The 24070-nt window shown below is 44.6% G+C and overlaps 1 protein-coding gene across 15 annotated transcripts in view; it reads right to left on the bottom strand.

Moving 5' to 3' along the window:
* SORBS1 (sorbin and SH3 domain containing 1) overlaps positions 1-24070 on the bottom strand; it is a 102109-nt gene that overhangs the window by 53767 nt on the left and 24272 nt on the right. For all 15 annotated transcript variants that reach the window (XM_026044316.1, XM_026044285.1, XM_026044350.1 and 12 more), the window contains exons 3-5: positions 8906-8961; positions 7239-7310; positions 795-917 (exon numbers count right to left, since the gene is read on the bottom strand). In XM_026044316.1, coding sequence (XP_025900101.1) covers positions 795-917; positions 7239-7310; positions 8906-8915 — 205 coding nt within the window. In that variant the 5' untranslated portion in view covers positions 8916-8961. The remainder of the gene's footprint in view (positions 1-794; positions 918-7238; positions 7311-8905; positions 8962-24070) is intronic.

The following is a 24070-nucleotide window of genomic DNA, read 5'->3' as shown; positions in this document are numbered from 1 at the left end:
GGAAATTTATGGAGCCATCAACMGAGAGCAGGGAGGCAATGGGGGGCAGGAATGAAGAAACAGAGAATGGCAAGCATGAAAAGAGAGAAGGTCACAGGTGGGGCAGAAGAGGAGGAACAGAGAGAGGCAGAAGGCAGCACATTGGGGCTAGAATTAATGGAAGCACCCTCCCTATAACAATAAATCCTGAAACTATGTATGCTTTGCTTTCAGTGGCAAGTTTGACCCCCTTCCCCTTTATCGGCATCTTGCCTTTGGGAGTTCATCCTCCCTGCCAGACCCACGGTACGGGCCAGGTTTGTTATGCTTTGCCTGTCTGCCACAATTAAGTAATTACACATCTGCTTTTGAAAGACTGGAGAGCTCTGTGGCGACACTGTCTGTCTGGGACACCATCCGGGCTCCCTTGACAACCACAAGCGAAAGCTGCCACAGCAGCAAAGCCACCCGGCCTCTTTCGGCTCTACCTCATGCCTGGCATAAAAGGAGGCAAAATGGGCCTGCTAGGAAAAAGAAACACAACAACAGCAACATCAGAGTTCACAGTTTTAGGTGCCCCTTACAGCAACAGGGAGCTGTAAACAAACTTACCCTAGGAGTAACCCACAGGATAAGAGAACAGGACTCTGTCTCCCTCCACTGGTTTTGTCCTTCCAAGAGGCTTATGACTCTACTGTGGGACTTAGTGCTTTGGATTATAGTCACTAAAAGATCATCCCCAGCTCCCGGATTGACCTCATATGACATTACTGCAAGTTACGCATGCCAGTTAACCTTTTACCCACAACACTTACTTTCATGTTGCTCAACATCCTGAGGACATGGCGGCGAAGAGATATTCTGATTTTCTTCGTAGGCTGGAGATGCCCGGAGGGTCACAGCTCCTTTTCCACTACAGACTTTGCTGGGATCGGTTTCTAGAGGAAATGCACAAAGGCAAGACATTGAAACAGATGATACAACACTATTAGGAGCCATCACAGCTCTATGGAGTAATTGCAGCATGACTGCCTCTGGGTGAAACAATCTAGTAATGTTTATGTGGATGAAGATTAGCTCTGGATTTAAAGCATTGAGAAATCAAAGCAGTTTTGTATTCAGGTAATTGATGAATGTAGGAATAAGATCTGAGTCAGTGTAACAGAGCTAAGAAGGTAAGAAAAAAGATGAATGCTTGAACCAGATTTCACAGGTCCATTTGCTTTATTAGGTCTGCTTTCCATGGAGATATTGTGCTAGTAAAGTTTTCTACCTTTATACCTGTGGCTCTGCTAAAGTGATGTCCCAGTGGTACAAAGCAACACAATTTGTGTGCTGTGGCCTTAGAAATGCCTTTTGTGCAGGACTGTAAGAGAAAAAATGTCTTATGACTACTGGAGGATAAAAATCTCATAGCTATGCTGAATACAATTGAAGGCACTGCAAGTCACCCTTACCATCTCCCTCATTTTATGGTTGCTTGTAATACTTTAACACAGAAACTTGCCCACCAAAATTGAAATAGATTTAATACCTTATCTGTTCAGATCACCTTGTGAGCCAAACACCAGTTCATGACAACTTTCTTGCTGAGGTCTTCAACACAACTTCTTTGTGGGCTTATCCTTGTACATTTCAGTCCACTCATTTTGGTTTTTTCCCATGCCATCCCGCTAAGCAATAACAAAACTTCAGGCTGTCTCCCTCCTCTTAGTAAAAAACTTTCCAGTGAGTTGTTTCCTCTGAGATATTTACTGGAACAGTAAGTCTGAAGAGTCTCTCACTTATCCAAGCTTCTTCCCCTGCAAGACACATCCCTTCCCCTTCTTGTGCACTATCTGCTTGTGCACTATCACTCTGCAGTGACCACCAGTGTTTTTACTTAGACCTACCTAAAATCAGTTGCCAGTCTTACCAATCCACAAAGGGCCTGAAGAGGTTCTGGGCAAGTGCTATGTTGCATAAATGGCAAAACAAGGTGAACATGTTATCTCTGCAGTGCAAAAAACATGGCTTTTCTCCAGAAAATAGTATTTTAATGGAAGTTACATCTTTTGAATGGAGGGAGAGGGCAAAGGCTGCTACTCGTTGCCTAGATAACAACCCRTGTTTGTGAAAAACAGCATCTCCTGACTGATTTCAGTAAGAAATATCCAATTAAATTCACACAAGCAGAGTGCCCGCAGATTACAGAAACAGCTTATCAAGGCTCCAAAAGGCAACTCCAGAATGAAGAAATAACACTAGCATTATATGGATAATAGCCATAAGGGGAGGGACTCAATGAATGCAAACATCTGGTTCACATTGGAAGTCCTCTGCACTGGAATTACAGTGTCCAAGTTTTTGCATGAGCTTCCAGTGCTTTGGAGTTTTCTGAAAAATGATTGTTTCAAGTGGCTGACTGAAGACTGAAGTAAGTAGGGAACCAAAAGAGACTTTCAGGTCCTCTAGCTCAGCCTCCAGTTAATTTGTAGCRTTGAGGTGGCCCTTAATTATGAAGGGAAAAGGCATATGCATATAGACAACCAAGTAGTGCTTAACCCTGTTTTCAGGTTTTAAATATGCAAAATTTGCATTCCCACCACATATCTGGTCATGCCTTAAGGTCACCCTTCTGGCTAGATGTTGACTTCTGAATGATTTTCACATGATGCAAGTATGAACAGAAAATGCTCTCGCTCAAGACTTCATTTCCAGCTATCATTCACATCCACATAGCACATACATTAGGACTCCATCAACTCCTGTTTAGGCCAGAAAGTCAAGGTTTAAGCTCTAAAACTCCATTTTTGAGAGCTGTAGCCCTCTGAGGTGAGGGTCTCTCCAAGCACTGCAAGAGTCTAAATGTCTACCTCAGCAGTATTTGTTGAGAAAAATCCTAAGAGATTTTCTCCTAAGAGAAAATGCTAATTTTCCCCTTAGAAAATCCTAAGAGAGTCAGAGAGGTTAAAGCTGCTCATAGTCGCCACACTTTATTAAAGCTCAAAAGAGACACATCAGCATCTTCCTGAACCATGATTCCAGAGGCTGAGGATGGAGCTGGTTCCTATCACACAGCCTACTCCTGACMTAGGGCAAGCAAAGCAGCAAAAGCAGAAAATATCCCAGAAAAGTAGCTGCTTCTAAACCCCTCAACACTAAATGTTTTATTTAGTTCCTTTAGTTACTCTCCCCCCGTCCTCTCCTTTTTGATCAACATTTTGTTCTGTGCTCTTTAAGTTGCTGAGCAAGTGAAAAGGTTTTTCTTAATCATTCTGGCAAAAATAAACATATCCTGAGCAGACTGTGAGAGCACAGTCCGAGCAAATAAGGCCTAGAAATAACAGATAAGGCTGGAGGGGCTGTAAATGTCGTGTTTTCCTGGTTGATAGGCAGGTGTCAGGCAGGGCAGAACGCCCATTTTGTGCTGCGCTCTGACACATCCTGCAGCGGCTTCCTGAGGTGCCCCCGGGCTCGGCCTTCCCTTAGGCGGCCAACGTGGCCCACTCGCCTCAGCCATGTGGCGCGCGGGCCCCACTGCGACGACCACACAAATGTTGGGCTTTGGTGGGGCCGCAGCTGGATCTCCCCCGCTGGCACCAGCACCAGCGGTTCTGCTGATCATTCGTCTTTCATAGAYGACCAAAAGAGGCTAAAAATCAGTAGTCAGGTGGTTAGCTTGGGAATCTACCTCAGAAAGTTCACCCTCGGTCCAAACCTTTGGATTCTGTAAAACAGTCCTTTACAAGGTCTAGTGTGGAGTGAACAAAAGTATATTTATTAACTATTTGCATAAATATATAAATACATCCTAACAATTTAGAAATGGGACTGAATTCTGAATTTCTCCCCTTGAATCTAATGAACTCTAAACTTTGAGTTKTCAAAATTCTGGATATAAAAACAATTCTCAGTTGTTGAGAATGTTGTCTTGATTTCTAACTGCATTCTCACAGAAATCTGCCTGAAAATTTTCCACTAAAAGTGTCTTCCACTTCAGACTGATTATTTGACAAAACGGAAACACTATGAAGAAACCTATCAACTTCATAGAAATTCTCATAGCAAACTATCAAAGCATTTAATTTTGATAAGATTCAGACATTTCATTTTTACTTTCTAGTTCTATCTTTGTACAATGTATTACAAACAAATGTAATAACAAAAGCCAAATAGTAAGAATTAGAAAAAGAAGTCCCAAACTCAACAAAATTGGAATGTTTTAAAAAGGTGTGAAAATGGAATAATCATTTCATTTTAGTAAAGAAGGACAAATACTTATCATTTTGTATTTCATCACAATTAAGGTGAAAAGAAAGAAAACAAATATCTYGATTTCTCAGTATAGAAATTCAGTAGATGGTAACAAACATGATATTAGCACTGTCCTAGTGCAAAGGCACACACACACACACTGAATACAAGACAAGTAGTATCTGCTGAACTCTTCACACTGTCCAAACTCATCAAAGTACAAAAATAATCTTGTACTTTTATCTGGAAAACATGTTTCTGGGGAATGGGTGACAGTGAGCCTATCACCCTTGCTTATCCACACAAAATTTCTGTGAAGTCAGTGCATGTAGAAGACAAAGAAAAGGAAAACCATTCCACAGATGTTGAACTATGCTTGAACCTGTAAAATAAAATCTCCCATGTCTATTTATTTTGATAAAGTCCAAAGATATTCAGGAAATATTCTTTGGTTCATCGGGAGTATGGTTCAAAAGGAGGCTGTGATAACAGTATTATCCATTCCCAAGCRTTACTGGAAGAATTTACGATGATCCCAGATTCAGGTAGGCTCAACTGTGCCCACAGAGCAGCAGTGCAACTGAGAGCAGCGTTGCATCATCGTGAGCTAGCTTCATTAGCTACTGATCCAATCTACAGCTCTGGAAGCAGTGAAAAGGGGATGAAGCTAAAAACTAGCTAAAGCGAGTGAGTGAAGCACAGAAAAAGAAAGACAGAGAGAGTGCGAATAATGGCAAACTAATGCACATGGGGAGAGAGAAGAAGATACCTGTAGGCAGCACTAGGTGAGGAGAACTTTTCACTTTCTTCACAGGGATTATTTTAACGGCAGAAATAGAGCGTGTACATAAAGGGACGTCAACAGCTGCAAACACAAAAGTGTAAATGGCACATCCAAAAAGGAAGAACAGAGTTGGGAAGCATGCCACAAAGGTTTCTAATGTACTTGGAAACACAATAGCAGGAAATTTCAGAAACAAAAGCGGTCCAAAGAGCAGTGATGCAACCGTTAAAAATATCCTCTCGTTCACCCTGATTCAGGACGTGCCTGCTTTACGCAGCATACAGAGCTGCTTATCAAGTTGCCTGGCTGCTGAGCAACAGGGAAATGAATCTGGAAGCATTAGTTTTTAGAAGCCATCGATAAAGTTTAGTGTGATCATTTAGCTGAGATATACGACGTGCAAAAGTGTTAAGTCAACACTAAAATTACTCAGTTAATGCAAAGTAAGTTGAAAAAAACAAGAGGTGGAAGGTTTAGAGAGAAACATTACACCAGTCACATTGTATGAATTCTGGATTTTACAGTACATATTTTACAAGGTCAGCAATAGAAAGTAGACATACGAGATAAGGAAAACAGATCCATGCCACAGGGAAATTATCAAAACATCCAATTCAGAAAAATCATTTAAACAGTAAATCTAAGAGAACACCATTAGAATCTAACAGCCAGTACACCAACTATATTGAATTCATTTATATTAGAAACACTGTTTTTCAGGAGAAAACTCCACACAGCACTATGCAAAACCCTAGCAATTATTACAGAAACTCCCCAAAACTCCTAATACTTCCTCTCTAACTCCATATTGCAACTAACATGGAAGTCTAATAAAAAAAAAAGAGAGAGAGAAGAAGGCAAAATCCCTCATAGCTGAAGCTCAACTAGATGAGTCAAGATAAACACCTTGTAAAATGTGGCTCCATAAAATAACTTGAGTTTGGCTGTTGATTTCCACAAAGTCAGACTTTTTTCCTTTAAAACCTACTTGTTTTCTGTGCATATTAGCTGGAAAATACTATCTGCTTCCTTGAAATCCCTCCTATCTCCTTCTGGCCTGCAAAATAGGGGTTAAGAGAAAATACTCCACATCCCCAGTGCTGAGCACTATGTGCAAGCAGCTGATCTCCTGATTGCAAGGCAGTGGCTCTTCCAGAGCATAATTCAGAGCATCTGCCTGGCCCTCAAAGAGGAGCCAAGAGGGCTCCTCCGCCAGCCTGAGCGAGGTGCTGCGGGTGCTGSGGACACCTCCCTCTGGTGGCAGGTCTTCCTGGTCCGAGGCTGAAGTGGAAAGCATAGATTTCACTTACCTGGAAAAAAGGCTCTCAGGTAACAGGATGGGGGAAGTGCTTGAAGGATTTCTCAAATCTCAGATAAAATTTTATTTTTTATTTGAGGAAATTGGTTTTAATCTATTTTTATTGAACAGGAAGCAAAATACAGCCTATGCTCCATGCCTCTTTCAGGTCACTGGGGACTCTGTGAATACAGCTGAACCCAAATCCAAACAGCCTGTATTTTAAAATAACACCCTACTCATGTCCTGCTCCATAACTGACTGAATTCAATCACCTGCAACTCAGTGGAAATAACACTATACTTACACTAAAGAAAAAAAAGAAAGAAAAAGAAAGGAACACAGCCAAACACACCCATAACAAGCTTTCACCTTGCCAAAATATACAAAATATATATAATCGCTGTGCATGTCGGATGCTATAAAGCACAGTCCCAACCCACTCATTTGAACATAAAGACCACTCTGCTTAGATGAGTTTGGGTTCTAAACTGTTGCTGCTAATGACAGATTTATTTTATTTCTTAGATAGTTGCTGCCTACAATCCTTGGCCCAAACCTTCACCCCTCGTTGGAGTTAATATGGTTCACACAGAGGCACCCACAAATCCATGCCGTCTGAATGCACTGAGCTCCTGAGGCACAGGTGCTCAAAATTCCTGCAAGGATGGGAGTACACAACCTTCTTCAAAACAGCACTCAAAAATACACTACCAGACAAATCTAGCTGCCACATTTTGTTGCTTAAAGGACAAAGAATATCTGTTCAGCTCGATGCTGCTGCTGCTGCCGCCATGGTGCAGCACAACGCTTTTCTTGTATCAGTACCCGGGAAACTAAATTTGGAAGCTCCCTCTGCAGTGAACGCCAGGGGAACAAGCCACATCACTCTGCTGACATGCAGGGGGAGCTGCAGAGATGTCTCTGAAGCTCTTAACCCACCTTTTTCTTGTCCATTGCTGCTTGAGATCAGCCCGTTGACAACCGTTTTTGCAACGTCAGTTTCTTTGTGTTCTGAAAGACAAACATGACAGCAGATTAGCTCTGTGTTAAAACGCTTGCAGCTGAAATCAGCCTCTAACTATGAGGAGATGGCATGGATCAGCACTGTATGATTCAGGAACTGATACTCCTATCTTAAAAGATGTTGCTTGGAGACACAAAGCTTCCTCCTTACGTGATGTCTGTTCCTCCTATCCCTGTGCCCATCTTGATTGCAGCCTGACTGAAAGAGGGACTATCTCTGCACATAGATGTTGGAGGCCTCTATAATCTAGTACAGAGTAACCGCTCTTCACYGCTGTATCAGCCAGATGTCCGTGCACAAGTCCCAGACAAGGGAGCTGGTTCTGTGCTCTCTGGTTTTCCAGCAGTGTGCTGGGTTGTGGCACTCAAGGCTGCCCTGCAGCRTCCCAGTACCTGTTGACCTGGGGACTCAAGGGAAGCCAAGAGAATATCTAGCTTTAGCTGTCGCTGACACGCTCAAGGTTGGATTCTCAAAACTGCTGGGGTAGTTTTCTGAGTCTGAATCTCTTCAAATTTGTGTTTTGAAGAGAGCCTAAAATGAAATCCAGCTTCATGTGAAATCAGTATTTGCTAGATTTAGGGTCTATAAAAAGATTTCAAAGATTTTTGTTGGAGAGAGAGGTTTTCAAATCTGCAAGGGTCTCAGCTGACACAAATAAACCTTGCTCTGGCGAATTTTGTGAAACAGAAGAGAGTGCTGGGAAAAGACCTCCAAGGTCATCTAATCCATCACTTAACCTATAGCAGGAATAAACCTACCTGTGTCATTGATGACAAATATTTACCTAACCAGTTCATACAAACTTGCAGCATCATCCTAAACSCACACATTCTAGTGCTTCAAATCTGGAACTTCAGAGATGTTCAAGTAAAATTCCTAGGCCGCATTCTTTAGATCCCTAATTATTTCCTCATTTTTTTCTCAGGATTCAATCCAATTGGTCTACATTGTTCTAATGTCAAGAACTAAACACTATACTCTAAATGAGACTCGACAGACTGGTAAAATCAGCAGAGATTATTTCACATATCCAACATATGACACTTCAATATGATGTCTGCTTTTTTTTTTTTTTGCAACAGTATGAAAACGGTTCAATTTGATTCTGGCTGTCAGAAGGACAAGCCTCGAGGTTCCCCCCAGCTTACCTAGCCCTGTTTGCTGTTCCCACATTTGTCTTTAAACAGCTGCTTTTTTTCCAGTCCAGATGKTAAACTTGGCCTTTGTCCCTACTAAAACAATCACATTTTTTTCCAATCGTTCCTTCAGGTAATTAACACAATTTTAAATTTTTGTATTCCAAAATGAAAGAAGCTAAAGTGACCAACTGCAGGGCAAGATTTAACCATTCTAGTCATTTTTGAGCTGTATGAGTCAAACTTAAAAGAACAAAAATCAAGCCAGGACTAAGAAGCTGTTTCACTGTTTCATCAAGAGTCAGATTCCCTGAGCAGGGAGCACTTTCTGAGAGCTTGGAAGAAGACAGAGCAATTGCATTACAAGCAGACAGGAATGATTCCAGCAATAAAAAGATAGGTCAGGGAAGACAAGTAGAAAATAACAGACTTAATAACAGACTTACCAGAGCTCATTGTGGCCGAGGGACTTGCCTTTTTCAATGCTGGATTTTCTTTGTCTCTGTTTAAAATRAGAGAGAGAATGATTACATTATGTTTCATGTCTGCCCAGACTGCAGTGGAGCTCAAGCTAAACACAGTATCACAGAAGTCAACATGGGAGACAGTGTCTTTAAAAATGTATTTTCTCAATTCAAATGAATTTAGTTAGTTACATTTTTTGTTTGTAATCAAAAAATAAAGCAGTATTTCAACCCCAAAATAGAAACTACTAAAAACATTTTCAGATTAGTCCTCAAGATGAAATCACAAGATATCAACTGAAAAATAAGAGTCTGTATTTAGCCAACTGCAAATCTGGCTAGTCTCTAATCTTTGAAACACATACCATTAAAATACATATAAATAGTATAAATGTATATATAGTTCAGTGACACTAACTCGAAGCACAAGAGTTCAACCTTGCTCCTCAGCCACAGCCAGATCTCAAGGTGATCTGTCCAGACCACAGTTTGTCTCTCCTTYGGAAAATGTTACAATACAGATGTGAGTTATCTATAAAAAGTCACGTTAGCCTCTGTCCCAATCACTTCCAGTCCTGCTTGCCCCTTCTGAAGTCAAAAAGAATACAAGGACAGGGTTAACATTTTCTATTATAAAGCTTGTACTGAGATACCAATGAAAGGCATCAAGAGTTAAGGGTAGATTTCTTTTATCTAGCATAGATCTAGGTATCTGGCTGAACAAGCATTTTGTTATTCTCCTTAACCATCCTCTCCTGGAGAAGAACATCTCATCTCTGCTTCTACTAACAAAGTTTCTAACAGAAGGCAGTACACAAATCTCCCCTCCTTTCTTGCTAAGAGAAATAAGAAACCTAACAAGATGGAGATATTTGCTTTCCTGTTACATGAACAGAAGGCAGCAGTGGTTCACTGTAAAAGGTGGAAATTGCCTTCAGGGAAGGAAGTCTGTTCTGCTTCTTGAACCATCCCCATTCTTAGCTGGCATTCATTTCATACCGGCCAGGACATAATGAACATGCTCAACTCAAGCTCAAAGAAGAATGGAAAGAAAATTCAACAAGCAAATACAGTAACAGACTGTTCACTGCTAAAACTAGCCAGTATCTTGCTTCTAAATTGCACTGCTTTAGCAACAGCTGACAACATTTAAATATTTGAAGCATTTTATTAACTCAAATACCAACATAAGAAATGAACCACGGGAAAGTGAAGGCTTCACAAGATGCAGCYTAAAACTTATGAATATCAAAAACTTCTGAGTTAAAATCACTCAAATATCTCTGTAGGGCAGGGAGAAAGAAGGGTCAAAACTGAAGCAAATCCCAACTCAACTTTAGAATTAAAATCTCTGCAAACTGTGATTTGCACAACAGGCTGTGGAGTCTCCTTCTCTGGAGGATTCTGTGATTCTATGAAATGTCATTCTGCAGCTGAGGAGATCACAGGCACCCAGAACCTGGGCAAACCAGGTTCCACAAACCCAGAACCAGGCACCACAAACCTGGGCGAAGACAGAGCCTGAGGTTGCTAAACCGCAGAGCAACACAGGCCCCCCTTCCCCAGTGGCTGCCAATGAGCAGTTAAACTTAGTCTGAACRACACAAAGCATGGGCCTATCTCATCATCATGAAGAAATACTGGCATCRCAACTTCAAGAAATCTCAGATTTCAATATTTTCTATTTGGATTCAGGAGACTTGACACAGTGCAAGGGCAGCTTTAATGAAAGAATCCACAAAAAAACACACAACTATTTGGCTTTAAAAGAACAAATGACTTTTCACGGGAAGCGATTTGGAGATTAAAGTGGTAATTAAAGAAATAAGTTTGCTATAAGCAAATGAAGCAGGCAGAGAAACTCATTAGAATTAGATCTAGAAAATGACTTTTCCACATATCCCTAAACTTACTAGCAATTATGGAATTCAATTAAAATAACAAGCATTCAGTGTTTATTAACAGTGAAACTAATCAGTACTATTTAAGCACTTGGCTGAACACACACCTAATGGAGGTCCCCATTCAAAGGATTAAATTCATAGTGCTTGCTGGATAAGGATTATGAACCCCAGCAACTCCATTTAAAAGTTGATTTAGATCAGCTGAGGATCCACGTCATATTTACTGCACGCAGGTAAAAATAACCACCTTTTAGATGCAAGAAATTACAATGCAAGTTTGAAGTTTAGGACACACKTTAGCACTTTCTGCACTAGGACTAGATGGTTATTCTACCTATCTCACATATGTTTAACCTAAAGCACATGTTGAAGTTAGATTAGGCCTATCCTGTTTATGGAGAAGCCTGAGGCTGCTCTTGAGACTAGATTCCTGGTCCAGGCAGGTAGCACCTAGAATCACAGAATCACAGTGGCTGGAAAAGACCTTTGAGATCAAGTCCAGCTGTAAGCCCCTCAACACATCTGGCTCCAAGGCCACAGTGTAGCCAAGCGTCGTCCTCTGCACATGCCCCTGGACATATACATGTACCACCTKAGCATATAACAGAATCACAGAACATTCAAGCTTGGAAGGGACCTCTAGAGATCMTCTAGTCCAACCTTCTKGCTCAAGCAGKCACACCTAGAGCCTGTGRCACAGGGTGGCATCCAGGYGGGTTYTGAAGACCTCCAGAGAAGGAGACTCCACAACCTCCCTGGGCAGCTGTACATTAGCATGCCAGGAGTGTGGGGCTCGTGCATCCTCTGGCAAAGCAGCCCCTGCCAGGCTGGCCAGACTSCCTGTCCCTAGGCTGCCTGCAGACTGTGGGAAGAGGGGGATTTGGGAACATGTGCTGTTCCCGGAGCTGTGGAGCAGCCTCCCGGCTGGCAAAGCCGAGCTAGTGCTGCGGACCGGTGCAAGGAGAGCAGCAGCACTTCAGCCGAGAGCTTGTCAAAGGGAACTAGCAATGAAATCCCTCACGTCAGGCCCAAGAGCAGAGAACTGGTACTGCCAGGTCAGGTGACACAAAAGAAACAAGTCGCTCCTTCCACTTCCCTGCTCCAACCAGCAGACAGTCAGTGCCCTTGTTAGCACTGAACTCAGGCCTTTCCCAAAACGTGACAAAGAAAGCAAAGGCTTTGAAGCTGCAGACATTCAAAAGACAATGAAAGGTACCCAGTTCCTGAGGCAGGAGGCACGGGCTGTGATTCTGCACAYGCCAACAACTGTACGTAACGCCGACCGAGCCCTTGCCAGTTCTGCTGCAGCTCTAGACAGACGTTCAGTGGCTCCTTCTTCCCTTTCAGCCCAGCACGTTTCTTCCAAGACTGTAGCTCTTTCCCTACTTGGTGTGGAAAAGAGCACCAGGGATTTGGAACCCTATTTAGGAGGAATGCAGATAAGTGGTGACTACTGCTGCTCAGCATGTCTCTGGATTATCTCACAGGCTCTAAACATTCAAGTACCCACCCCTGCAATAGCAGGCAATAACAAACAGCTCATTAATAGCTCCGAGTAAGGACATATGCTCTTAAGTCACTGGTATCTTAGTTAAGGTCACAGGAGCTAGTTATTTTTGGTGGTCAAATGTGCGTGGAGAAGTAATTTCCTTTGGTTTCTTCTCTTGTTACTAGTAACAGCTCTGATGATTCACAGAGGATTTTAATATGGAAGCTGCTAAACATAAATATTCAAAATTCATGAGGCAGGTCCCTAAATTCCCGAGATTTGCCCTCCCGCTTTATTTTCTCAGTTCTGAGCTTTTACACTTCCACCTTTATTCTCTCCATACACAAGTACTTTAAGGGGTTTATGATTGTTTTGAAGTGAAAACTGTTATTTATACTAGTATAATTTAGGAGTTGAAGCTTTTAGAAAAAGGCCAAGCCTTGAGACGTACATAAACACCRGGAACATCAGCGATCGTATCACCTACTCTCGCTGGGGTCGGGTCTCACACATTGCTTGCGACACGYGGCTGCCGAGCTGCTCGCGTCCCTGCTGCTCCCAGTGGTGGGCTCACCACACCTAAGAGCTCGGCACAAATAGCAGCTTCTTCCTGCCCCACGCCAGGCCCACGTCACGCGTGCGGCTCCGTCCTGCACGGCTCTGCCCCAGGCCCGGAGAGATGTCTTGGCCTGTGCTTGGTTTGAAGTCAATGGTGTCGACACGTGAGCTGCCCTGCTGCATTCCTCCCGCATCAGAAGCACAGCTAGTCTGAAGCATGGTTATCGAGGCTATAATACCACCCCTGCACTTCTCACCTTGGGTTACATAAAGTGGACAGAAAAAATAGCCATAATAGAGGATGCAGCTTCAGGTTAACCCAGGCAACCATCTCTCTAAGTACCATTCATTACCGTACCTTACCCTGAAGCACCAAAAGAAATACATTGCCTGACACTGCAATTTTAAGGGTTAAAGAACATCCTGCCACTCCTTCAGAAGATCTTATGCTCCTTCTAAGAATAAATCTCACAGAAAGACTATGAATAAGCAGTTGCACTAATGCTGAGCAACACAGCGGCCTCCCGCGCTCTTCAGCGAGCCTTAGAGCAGCAGAGAGGGCGCACGGCGAGCTCACCAAATGAAACAASTGGCACCAGAGAGCACAAGCTGCCATTAGATGTTCTTATAAATAATTGAGCTTACAGCTGTTAGAAGAAATAAACATAGCACATTTCATAGGCAATATCCCAGCTTTATTTATTTATTTATTTTTAGGTATGGAACATATTTCTTTCCTTCCTAATCTGCGATGTTAATCTGGGGACATCTGCCCCAGCTAAATTTTGTATGATTTATCAGGAACGCGTTACTCGGAAAAACAGAAGCAGGAAATTTAAAATAGGATGTGTGGCTTTAAGAACTCAGTGAGGCTTTTGAACTAAGTCACCCACTTGGGAGTAAACACCCAGAAACTCACCCACAACCTGCCTTCACTCGGTTCAAGGTCATCACTTGGGAASGTAGGGCAGGAAAGGCACTCCCGGGTCATCGAGTCGACTCCAATGCTATTGCRGGCAACTGTGTCATATAATCCTCTGGAGAACATTGCATGTCCCAGCGTAAAAGTGGTAGCACTTTCTGCCCCTGCTGCTCCTCCTGAAGGCTATTCTGGAGCTCACTCATTCTTCTGACAGTTAGAATTCAGGTTCTGACCGAACGCCTAAATTTAATTCATGACCAGCTAGCACTAGTTTGTTKCACACCATGGCTATTTTTCTGTTTWAGTAGTAGTTAAGTAGCTGCTTAAGTAGGTGATGCACACCGCCACCCATGTATTTTTAGAAAGCTAATGCATCTCCCAGACTTCATTTTTCAAGCCYGTAGCAAACATTTCCGAAGCAACTGGCCTGCATATTGCCACTCATCTCATTAAAATGAAGATAAGAATTACAGCGACTATATCCAAGATCTTAATCTGGAAAACAGTGGAAGAAACTAACGACTGGAAGTCCAAAGTCTGAACTCTGCTTAATGTCACAGGAAAAAAAGGGCAAGGCCTAAAACTGATATGCTCGGCAGCACAAAAGGAAGGGAAACTTGCAGGTTTAAGAGATGAATCAGCTTTTTCAGCCATTCTAATTCTGGCCCGTCAACTATAAACAGTTCTGCCATCAGTGCTAGTTCAGACAGCGATTTTGGTGTCTCTGGGAAGCTCCCTAGCAAGGAATAACTTCACACGAGCCAGGAATAGCCTTGTGAGGTGACAACTCCTTGCTGGAGGGCTGGGGGTAACGGGAGGCTCCTGCTGGAGGCCCCTGCGCGGCTGCGGACACGGTGCTCCAAGAGCAGCCCAGGGGCACCGGTTGGACACAGCGGGCAGAGGGTCACACCAAGAGCCTGACCAGATCCATGTGGCCAAGCTAACAGCTCTGATCAGTAGTACTACAACCAAAAACTTGCCTTCCCACGACAACAGAGTTCACTACACCGCAAATAGGCTTTGACTTCCTCTAGTTGCCATYAAAACGACCCTCTGTTTGCATTTGATAGTTACTGATCCAAGGCACGGCATTTGGAGCACCAGGAGCTGAGACTCCTGCTCTGAGTCACTACRATACGTACACCAACACCCTGCAGATGGAAGTGCTGCACATACTGACACGTCCTGCACAAGGGACCTCAACCAGGCACAGCTCTCAGGCTGCCCACTATGGARGGAAAGCAGTAAATAGGAGAACTGCCACCCAGCAGCCTGGGACAGCTCAGGACACTTCGTTCTGCCATGACTCACAAGGGAATTTGGGCAGGGAGCACATTAACTACCGAAGTTTCATTTTGTCTCTGGCTAATAAGGGGAAATAAGTCAGYGACACGAGATTTATTTTTTTTTCAAAAGGGAAATCTTCTGAGGCATCTGCACTGACCACACCTAGCCAAGAGGATGGTGGTTTGTTTCAGCTGGAAGAAAGTTCCTGCAGGTACGTAGCACATTCCCTGGGGTCAAGCTGTTCCGAGACTACCTGTAAGGCTGGTGACGCGTGCACTGTGAACTGCCCTTACCTCCGTGACAGTCCTGGTTGGAGGCCAGTTTTGTTTCTGTAGAACAATTGCTGCGCGTAAAGAGATTTAAATTCCAGAAGCCCTAACTACGTGGGACAATGAGTCCATTCGGCTGACCACAGGATTGAGGGACAAACAGTACACAACATTTACTACAGTGAATGGTGCTATAAACACAATAATTTAAATCAACTGAGCAACATCCAGCAGCTTCCCCTGACATGAGTTTGTATAGCAAAGACAGCAAAAACTGTCTTCACTACTGCCACACACTCCTAAACAGTGAARCAGGAAACAAATGGATTGCAGTAAGTAGAAACTGGTAGAAATTCCAATTAGAGAATGAATCAGATCACAGAGTTCTGATCCAGACAAACAGATCCAGATTGTGATGCATCTCCAGGGTTTGAAGCAGATACTCTATGGCCAGAGATGCCACGTGCCAGCCCRGACAAACCCGAGGCTCCTGGTTGCGCTGGGCAGAGGGATTGTGCAGGTATTGCCAAGCGCTCCCCGCGGCAGCCACGAGCACACGGCAGTCCTGAGCGCTGAGCTCAACCTTGCACGGACACAGAAGGCACTGGCCTCTATTCTACCCAGCAGCTGCAATCAGSCAGAGTGGCCCAGCCTGCACGTGTCAGCCTTTTGGGGTGTTAGGTGAYGTGGCCAGAACAAGCAGGAGCAGTCTGAGAGCTGTTCCCTTTTACACACAAATGCAATGACTTTTGGGGTCCTCAACAAAAGCTACATCTTGCCAACACTAARGTGGGTTCAGGGACGCTAAGATCTGTTCTAACACACCTTTACAAGTATGGGGATACACCTGGAGGTAAGACGGAGTCATTCGCCTTGGCCTTTGCCTACACGGAGACATTGCAATGCTAGAGGAGTTTCCAGGGAACAGATTCCTGCACCTGCACATCTGGCACAGGTCCCTGAGAAGGCCAGAAGAGTGGCCCCTGTCACGCACCCAAGGCCACAGAGCAAAGCAGTGGCCACCAGGGAATTCGCACCGGAGCCCTGCTGCCCAACKTGGGGCTCGGCCGCCTGGACTGTGCTGCTCTGAAGTCACCTACACGCTGGAACTGACAACACAGCGATTGCTTCTTATCTCAGCACTGCAAACGAGCCAGGAAAACTAATCTGCTGGCTTAAACAATGGTCTGAGGAGTCTCCAAAAATAGCAATATGACACATTCCAGAAGCCAACCCTCATCTTCACCTCCCTCTGACTCTTCCAGTCTAAGGTGACCAAATTTACACATTGCTGAGAACTCCACGTGCATTCTCCTCGCTTTCATTTTCACAATAGGCCACAGACTCAGGGTTCAGGAATTGCCTTTCATCACTCCTTCCCATTAAATTGGTCAGGAAAAAGATCCAGTCATTTTGATAGAAAAGCAAAGACCTACCCATTTCCCTAGCTACAACACAAACCCATATAAGTATGTAGAAAACTGTCCATTTTTCAAGCAGCAATTGGTAACATCTATCCTGATATAAGGAACAATCTGAATAGTAACCTGTACCACCCCAGCAGAATGACCCACTGCACATCAGCAAGTGCCCCGTCACACAATATCCTGGGAGTTGAATCCATCAGCAGCTCTGGAAGGGCTACCTTTTTACTAATTGGATAAAAATTATTGGTGTCCTTACCGTGATTTAGGTTTTTCAGTTAATGGTGCCATTTTCTCAGTTTGGTTTCACCCCTTAAGAGGCATGAAGGTGTTAAGGAAGCTTTTCTTTGTGTCACACAGCCCCTAGGCTTGCTGAGATGCAAGAAGAAATTTGTGGAGGCCTCTCTGTCTCTGGCACCCTTAAATACTTCGCTCCTCCTCCCGCTGCGCTTTAATTAGCCAGCTGGCTCTTAGTCACACCACGTTGTCACTAGGCTTGCTCACCAGGGCCACCCCCGCCCAGCCTGCCTGTCACTCCCTTGCCACTGTCATCATGGTGCAAGACACTGACGCTTCCCGCAGCTCTGGAGCTCCTAAGAGGGAGGGAGAAAGTTAGGAGGGGACTGTCCACAGGAACAAGGGTATGGGGTGCTCCAGGGAAGCAAAACAACAGACCTTGAAAGAAATTGCTGATTCAAGCACATGGCAAGTGCTTTAAAAAGCACTTTTTTTTTTTCTTTTTAAATAGTCAATGAGCATTTGCTTGACAGGAAGGACAGTGTTTTCATTAGAACTGGCCACTGCRGATCCTATTTCAGTGGACAGGAGCTGAGGGGTAGCTAAAGTTTCTGCACTTGGCAGATGACATTTGTAGCACAAACCACACGATGCAAAGGGAAGGTGTCTGCTTGCAGAGCTAGGAGGATGAGGGGCCACAACACTCCCTGGGCATCCTAACAGGCACCAAGGAAGCTTTTCAGCCACCACCTGCACCGGGTGCCCCGGCACATCGTGTGCCCCACACAGAGCCGCCGGGCTCCCCGTCACCCAGCCCTGGACGCGCGCTGCACTAGCAGGGTGCCAGCCTGCAGCAGGCCCAGGCTTCACTCACCCCATCCCAGCCGGGCAGGCTGTGGAAAGGAGGGCAGCAGCACCTTTCTTCTGCTGTGAGCACTTGCTCAATGAATGAAAGGGATTAAGATTTCCCCAAATCTTTCAGAGTTCGGAGCTTAGTTACCCAAGGTCAAGTAGCAGTCTAATATCAGAACCAGTGTGAAGGAGAAGCCAAGTCTCTTGATTGCATCCTTTGCCCCCAGACCAGTGTAACCAGTGCGTGCACCAAGTGCTTCCGTGATTGCTACTTTAGCATCTCTCCAGCTACAGTTTTCCTTCAAGTTTGATGTCTCAATTATGCATGCATGTACTGGCATTCATTTTCAGCAATTTATTGATTGAAAATATTCTGAAGATCATTGCAAGGCAGTCTCATCATTCAGTCAAGAGCTACAAATCAATGCAGATGGAGAGAGCTGCTGACTGACTCTTAGAGCAGAGCTCACTGCACAGGTCAAAGCTTATTCCAACCTCAGGCTGTTAGCAAAGGACACAGAAGAAATGTCTCCAATATCTATCCCTGCAAAAGGGTTTTGATGCCTGAGGTTCTGCTGTGCCAACCAAGCCCTTTCTYCTCCTCCCCAGTTTAACTTTTAGCAACCCAGTAGCCATCTCTCACCAACGGGAACCATTTACTCGTTTGTCCATGGATGCAGAGTCCTGACTTGGTAAATTGGCTAAGGGGCCTAAAGAGATTGGAAAACACTGCTCTATTTTACCRTTTTATTTAAGATGGATCCTGTACYTCAGTGTGATCATGCCACTGGTAGTACACAAACAAAGTTAGCAAAGGGTCTCAATGCCCAGAATTAGTATGGGATCCCAGGATCACTAATGGTTTTAATGATTTTTTGGGTTYGTTTACCCCAGCAGATAACGGAGGCTTTTTGTGAAAATTGATTCCAGATCTAGGTTTAGACTCTAATCCCTCTAAATAGACACCTGTGTTTGCACTGGCTGGAAAAAGATGATGGTTATTTCTGACCTATCAACAGCCAGAATAAATGATGGAAAACTACGTTTTGAGTGGTCAGACCCTGGTGTCCCTCTGGATAAATTTAAAAAAAAAGAAGAAAATTCTCAAACCAGAAAAGACAAAAGAGAACACACAACACTGTCCAAAGCAAACAGTGCAGCAATCAGCAGCTCCAGTTACTTGAAACGTACTTGTTAATGCATCGTATGCATCAGGAGACCCCATGCTGAAGATATCTTCTTTGATCTACTTCCCACATCTGCTCTGGAGCCTGACTGCATGAGGGTTTCTGTCAGTTGGGAGCCTCTGCTTGCTGTGTACCAGGGGTTTATAAACAAGTTCCTGACAGTTTGTCTTCAGGTAATAAATGAGCATCATTAAAGTGTCAAGAGAGTAGAAACCATACCTTGTAAAAACAACAGCTAGGGAGAATGACACCTAGGGAGAGGCAAAGTAGGGAGGAACCAGAGGCCGCTCCAGATCCAAATTCAGATGGAGAAGTTCAGGTGAAGATGGGAAAGAACAGATCAGAAAGACTTCTGCCTTTAGGATTTGCAGGATCCAGCTCAGATAAGCCTCAGGCAGCTTGACTTGAGGTACAAGTTTGTACTAGGGGCACCCAGCCTGTGTGAGGGACCCTCATGGGTCCATGCTGCTTCACATGGGTGGAGGAGAATGGGGCAGCAGGGTCTGCACAGCCACTTACCATGGCTGCATCTGAAGTCAACCCCCAGTGCAGATGAGAAGCTTTATGATCATCTGCTGCCGCTTTACCACCAACCTGTAGCAATGTTGTCGTTTCTGCTGTAATCATCCCGGCATTTACACAGCCCCTACTGATGTACTGGGACATTTCCACAAACACTGCATATTTTTTCCCCTCACAGTACCCTTATCTTTGTAGCATCATTATGGTAAGTGCAACAAATAGGAAAASTGACAAAATTGCATGCCCAGCAAGGGACGTCTTTGGCATGACAGAAGCAGAGGCCAYTTCTAGCAATTTCCAAACCACCACTCTACCCACCAGAGAATTTACCTTCATCTTGTCTCTGCTTTGCTATCAAAGCCACAGTCATACATAAATCCTTTCATCAGAAGAATGACCTCCAATGTTCAACCAGCTCTTAGCTAGCCCGGAAAGTTTGCTGCACAAACTATATCGTTTTTGTGTTTTGCTAAAGTCAAACAGCCAACGTAGTTCCCTCATGCCACTTCAATAGGCYGTGGGGCTGGCCTTTTAACCAGAGGACACGCAGGTGCACTGGAAGCCACTTTAGAAAAGGAGACAGTTTTGACAGATCAGGGAGAGGTTCATTAAAAATAACAGAGCTTGTTTGGCTCTGCAGATAGAGGATAAARGGAAGCAGATTTACAACCTCCTCATGCTTTTCACTAATTCCCTCTGAGTTTGTGGGTTTGAATGGCAAAACAAAACAACCAAAATAACACACTGTTGATAGAGTTCCACCCAGAGCTGTTAATCAGCACAAAATCATTCACCCAGACTCCTCACCCTGCTGGGCTGGAACTTCTGCTTTGTTGCAAAACAGCCGCCCAAGTTCCAGTTCGGACGGTTTCAGAGCTGTCTCCCTGTTGCTGCAGACGAGCCCTAGTTTGCCCCAAAGTTCCCAGCTTCAGGATCCCCGTGGGTCCCTCAGATCTAAGCGTGAACTCTGCAGCTCCATCTTTCCCAGCTCAGACTTAAGGGAGTCAGTGCCAACAGGGAAGGAAATATCACAGCCAGGCCACTGGGTGCATGGATGTGGGAAGCACAGAATAATCTGAGTGGTACAAAGGTTTGCAGACTGGACACAAAGCATAACTCTACCAAAAGAGGAACTCCATCTGACACAAAAACACACCCTCCCAGCTGCTTCTCCTAAAGAAACCTCCTGCCTCTGTATGCAATGGGAGCAACTCTGAAGGAAAGAACAACTTGAGGACTAGCAAGCAGTTTTGTAACAGCAATGTGCTTGCTAATCCAGTGAAAGCTGTAATCTGCTAAAAGTGCAGAGACAAGCAGCTCAAAGACCTTTGCAAACAGATGGGGAAAGGAAAAAACACACAATTTGACTTCCTTGTTGAAGGATGCAACTCTACAGGAAAAAAAGACTTTGGGCACACTATGCTGACCCAAGTCCCAAGAAAATGAGTGGTAGTTACACCGCTCGTGCAATCAAGGAAACACCTGCAGCTTCTCCTGCACTTCAGCTTCTCTATCCCTTTGCACCTTGCGTTGCCACTTCTGCTCAGGCAATGTGGAGATTAAAATAAAAGCTTTCATGCTAAGATCTGTGGCCAGATATGGGACACGAGCATTAGGCACATGGAGATGACTGGGTTGTGTGGGGCAGGAGAACCCCAGAGCCGTTCCCTGGCAGGAAAAGCACAGCAAGGGCACTGCTTCAACAAGCTTAGTCAACTGAAGGCCCGACTCTGCCATCATTACTGATCCAACCAGCATCTCAATCAATAAATGGCATCACTGGCTGTAAAGGTAACACCATGAAGCCAAATCAATATTAAAAACTTCTGTTTGGGGACATGTCAGCTATTTACCAGTGTTCTTTACTGCTGTGCTGTAGGGCTTAAATTAACCTTCAGGTTCAGCCATCTGAAAGTCATCTGCTACACGGCATGCAAGGAAATAGACATTTGTCAAGTTCTCCCACTCCTTTTGCAGACTCAGAATATGCAGATACTTGGCATAATGTCTGGCTGACGATTTGAGCTTACTGCTGATACCAACAGCAAAGATTTGAGCAGTAGTCCAGGGATAAACGGGAGAAGCAGGAATGCAGTAAGAACTAGAAGAAACCACAAAGAGAAAATCAAGATTGTGCTTTCTGTCCACCCTGATATTTTCTTACAGTGCTTTTCCTATGTTCTAATTGCTACAGACAAGTGAACAGAGAATCAAGCCACGGCTGATTCCCTGCACTCAGGGAACAAACCAGAAAGGCAACTAGTCTTCCAGAAGGCAAGCCTGAGCATCCATGGAAACTGAGCAGCTCTGCCTCCTGTACATACTGCATATATCCTCAGCAGAGATGGGTCCAGCTCAAAACACCAGACTAAGGAGCAATTCTGATTTGACTCCAGCTTTGCCAGCTGGCTGGAATGATTAACCAGTAGCATATATAGCTATGAAAGCTAATGGGAGAGTAATTGAATCTCCCAKGCTGAAGTCATTGCCTTTGGGAGTAAATCATGATTTAAGACTCCCTTCTTCTTCCTCAAACCATCTTTCCATGTTTTGAAACCATCTGTGAAGTTAGAGATGTTGAAGTTAGATCTGTACTCTAAGGGCAATGCTGGGGAACACTGATAATAGATGTGCAAGGAGATGGAGAGGAGGAAAAAATAATCATGGACAGGAGGAGAGAAGCCCCCATCTCCTTCCACCACACTAAGTTTCTCATCAGAGCTGAGTAATGCGCAAAAAATGACTGTGGTTCAGCACACTGCTGCGCTCTGATTTGTTTTTTTTTGGCTTCTAATCAGATTAAAACAAACACGGGCCACTTAGAGAAGCAGGACTGGTCTATCAGCTTCAGTACCAGGCCTGGCCAGACACCTCGGTGTTAATGTTTSCATCCAGAAAACTCCAGCCCCTTCACTGGGGTAGTGGGGAATAACACAAGTGGCCATGAGCTGCTCCCATGACACTTTGTGTTGAAAGCCCTTGAGCCCAAAGGACACAGTCCCGCAAGTCACGGGGCAATTTCACCCCTAGGGGCTTGGGGGACTTGAAATTTGTGTCTTCTACTACCCCATGCAGAAGAGGCAGGAATTATGAATTTACAAGCAGATTGAGAAGACATTAAAGAAAGCATTCGAAACATACTGTCCCTTCCAGCACTGCTGCCTCATCGACTCTCCATCTGTTCCCAGAAAAAGAAAATCCCATCTTCCTGCTCTCTATAAACTCACTCTGTCGCTGCTCTGGTTTCTCATGCACTACTACACTGCTTAACCCCCACTTCAGAGTCTAACACAGGCAGAGCCAGGGTGACCAGCTGGCTGGAGCTAAAGGAACGTTCTGGGTGACACTTTCTTGCAGGAGCTCTCCTGCCCTGTCCCTGCAGGGGACTAGTGCCACGGGGTGAAACAGCAACTCCCGAGCAACCTCTGCTCAGGCCTCTGCATGCACTAATGCAGCAGGGAAGCTCCCCTTTGGGGGAGAAGCAAGAGAATCAAATGGAGAGCCTTAGACCCACTTGGCAAAATTTTCCATTCCTTGCCCCACAATACAAGGACTAAACATATACTCAGGATCTCCCCATCTGTGTTTTCATAGACTTATTTTTGTTTCCTGTAGCCCTTGCCAGATAGAGTATTTCTATGCAGTCTTTCTATTGGGCTAGAGATCCAGCATCTTCACAGAATATTAACACCGTTTACATTTTTCCTGCTGTCAGCACCTTTAGTCCAGATTGTCACGCTTGGAAACGTTTTCTCTCAGCACGGTACTAGATGCCTGGACTGGAGGTCTGCAGTGGATATTTGTTTTGCAGCATGTGTTGCAGGACTAGAGTAAAGCCAGCTTTTCTTTTTCCCAATAGAAAGAAAACATAAAAGTAGTCATTTAAAGCCTTTCCTAATCTGGAAGAAGGACTAAGCTGTGAGMTTTTCTCTTTGAAATGCCTATATAGGCTACGCAGGCCGCAGTACTTGATGCTACGCCCACCTCAGTGCATAGACATGCCCTGCCTCGATGTCACTTGATGGCCAGGAGGCTGAGCTGGTTGGGGGGCAGGAGGGGAGGCYGTGCTGCCGTGTAGTTGTTGGCAGGGGCCAGGCAGCAGGCAAGGGCAAGCTGTGGGAGCTGCTTYCTGTGGCTCCCAATCATGCCTCGGAGTCACGGCTTCGTGGAGATGCTCTTTACCCAGACCCGCGACTCAAGCTGCCTCTGTCTGGCTGCAGGAAGACTTAAGTGCTCAGTTGCCTTCAGTCCAGATAAAACGTAGCCAAAGCACCGGATCAGATTCAGACCCGGTGTGAAATGGCTTAGCTCAAGCAACGTCCAAGGAACTGTGCCAGTTGCGCAGTGGGGCCAGCAGATTCTGCTTATAAGGCAGCAGGACTAGAACAAACTTGGGCATGACACATCCCAAAAGCTTCTCCGCTTTCTTCTTCAACAACGTAGACTTCTCACAGAGAATTAGTTCATAGAAGACACAGCGCAGTCAGGCTGAAAAC

Source organism: Nothoprocta perdicaria, unplaced genomic scaffold, assembly GCF_003342845.1.
Source record: "Nothoprocta perdicaria isolate Ctin4 unplaced genomic scaffold, notPer1 scaffold_105, whole genome shotgun sequence".
In the NCBI taxonomy this organism is placed as follows: domain Eukaryota; kingdom Metazoa; phylum Chordata; class Aves; order Tinamiformes; family Tinamidae; genus Nothoprocta; species Nothoprocta perdicaria.
This window is presented reverse-complemented; position numbering and strand designations above follow the sequence as displayed.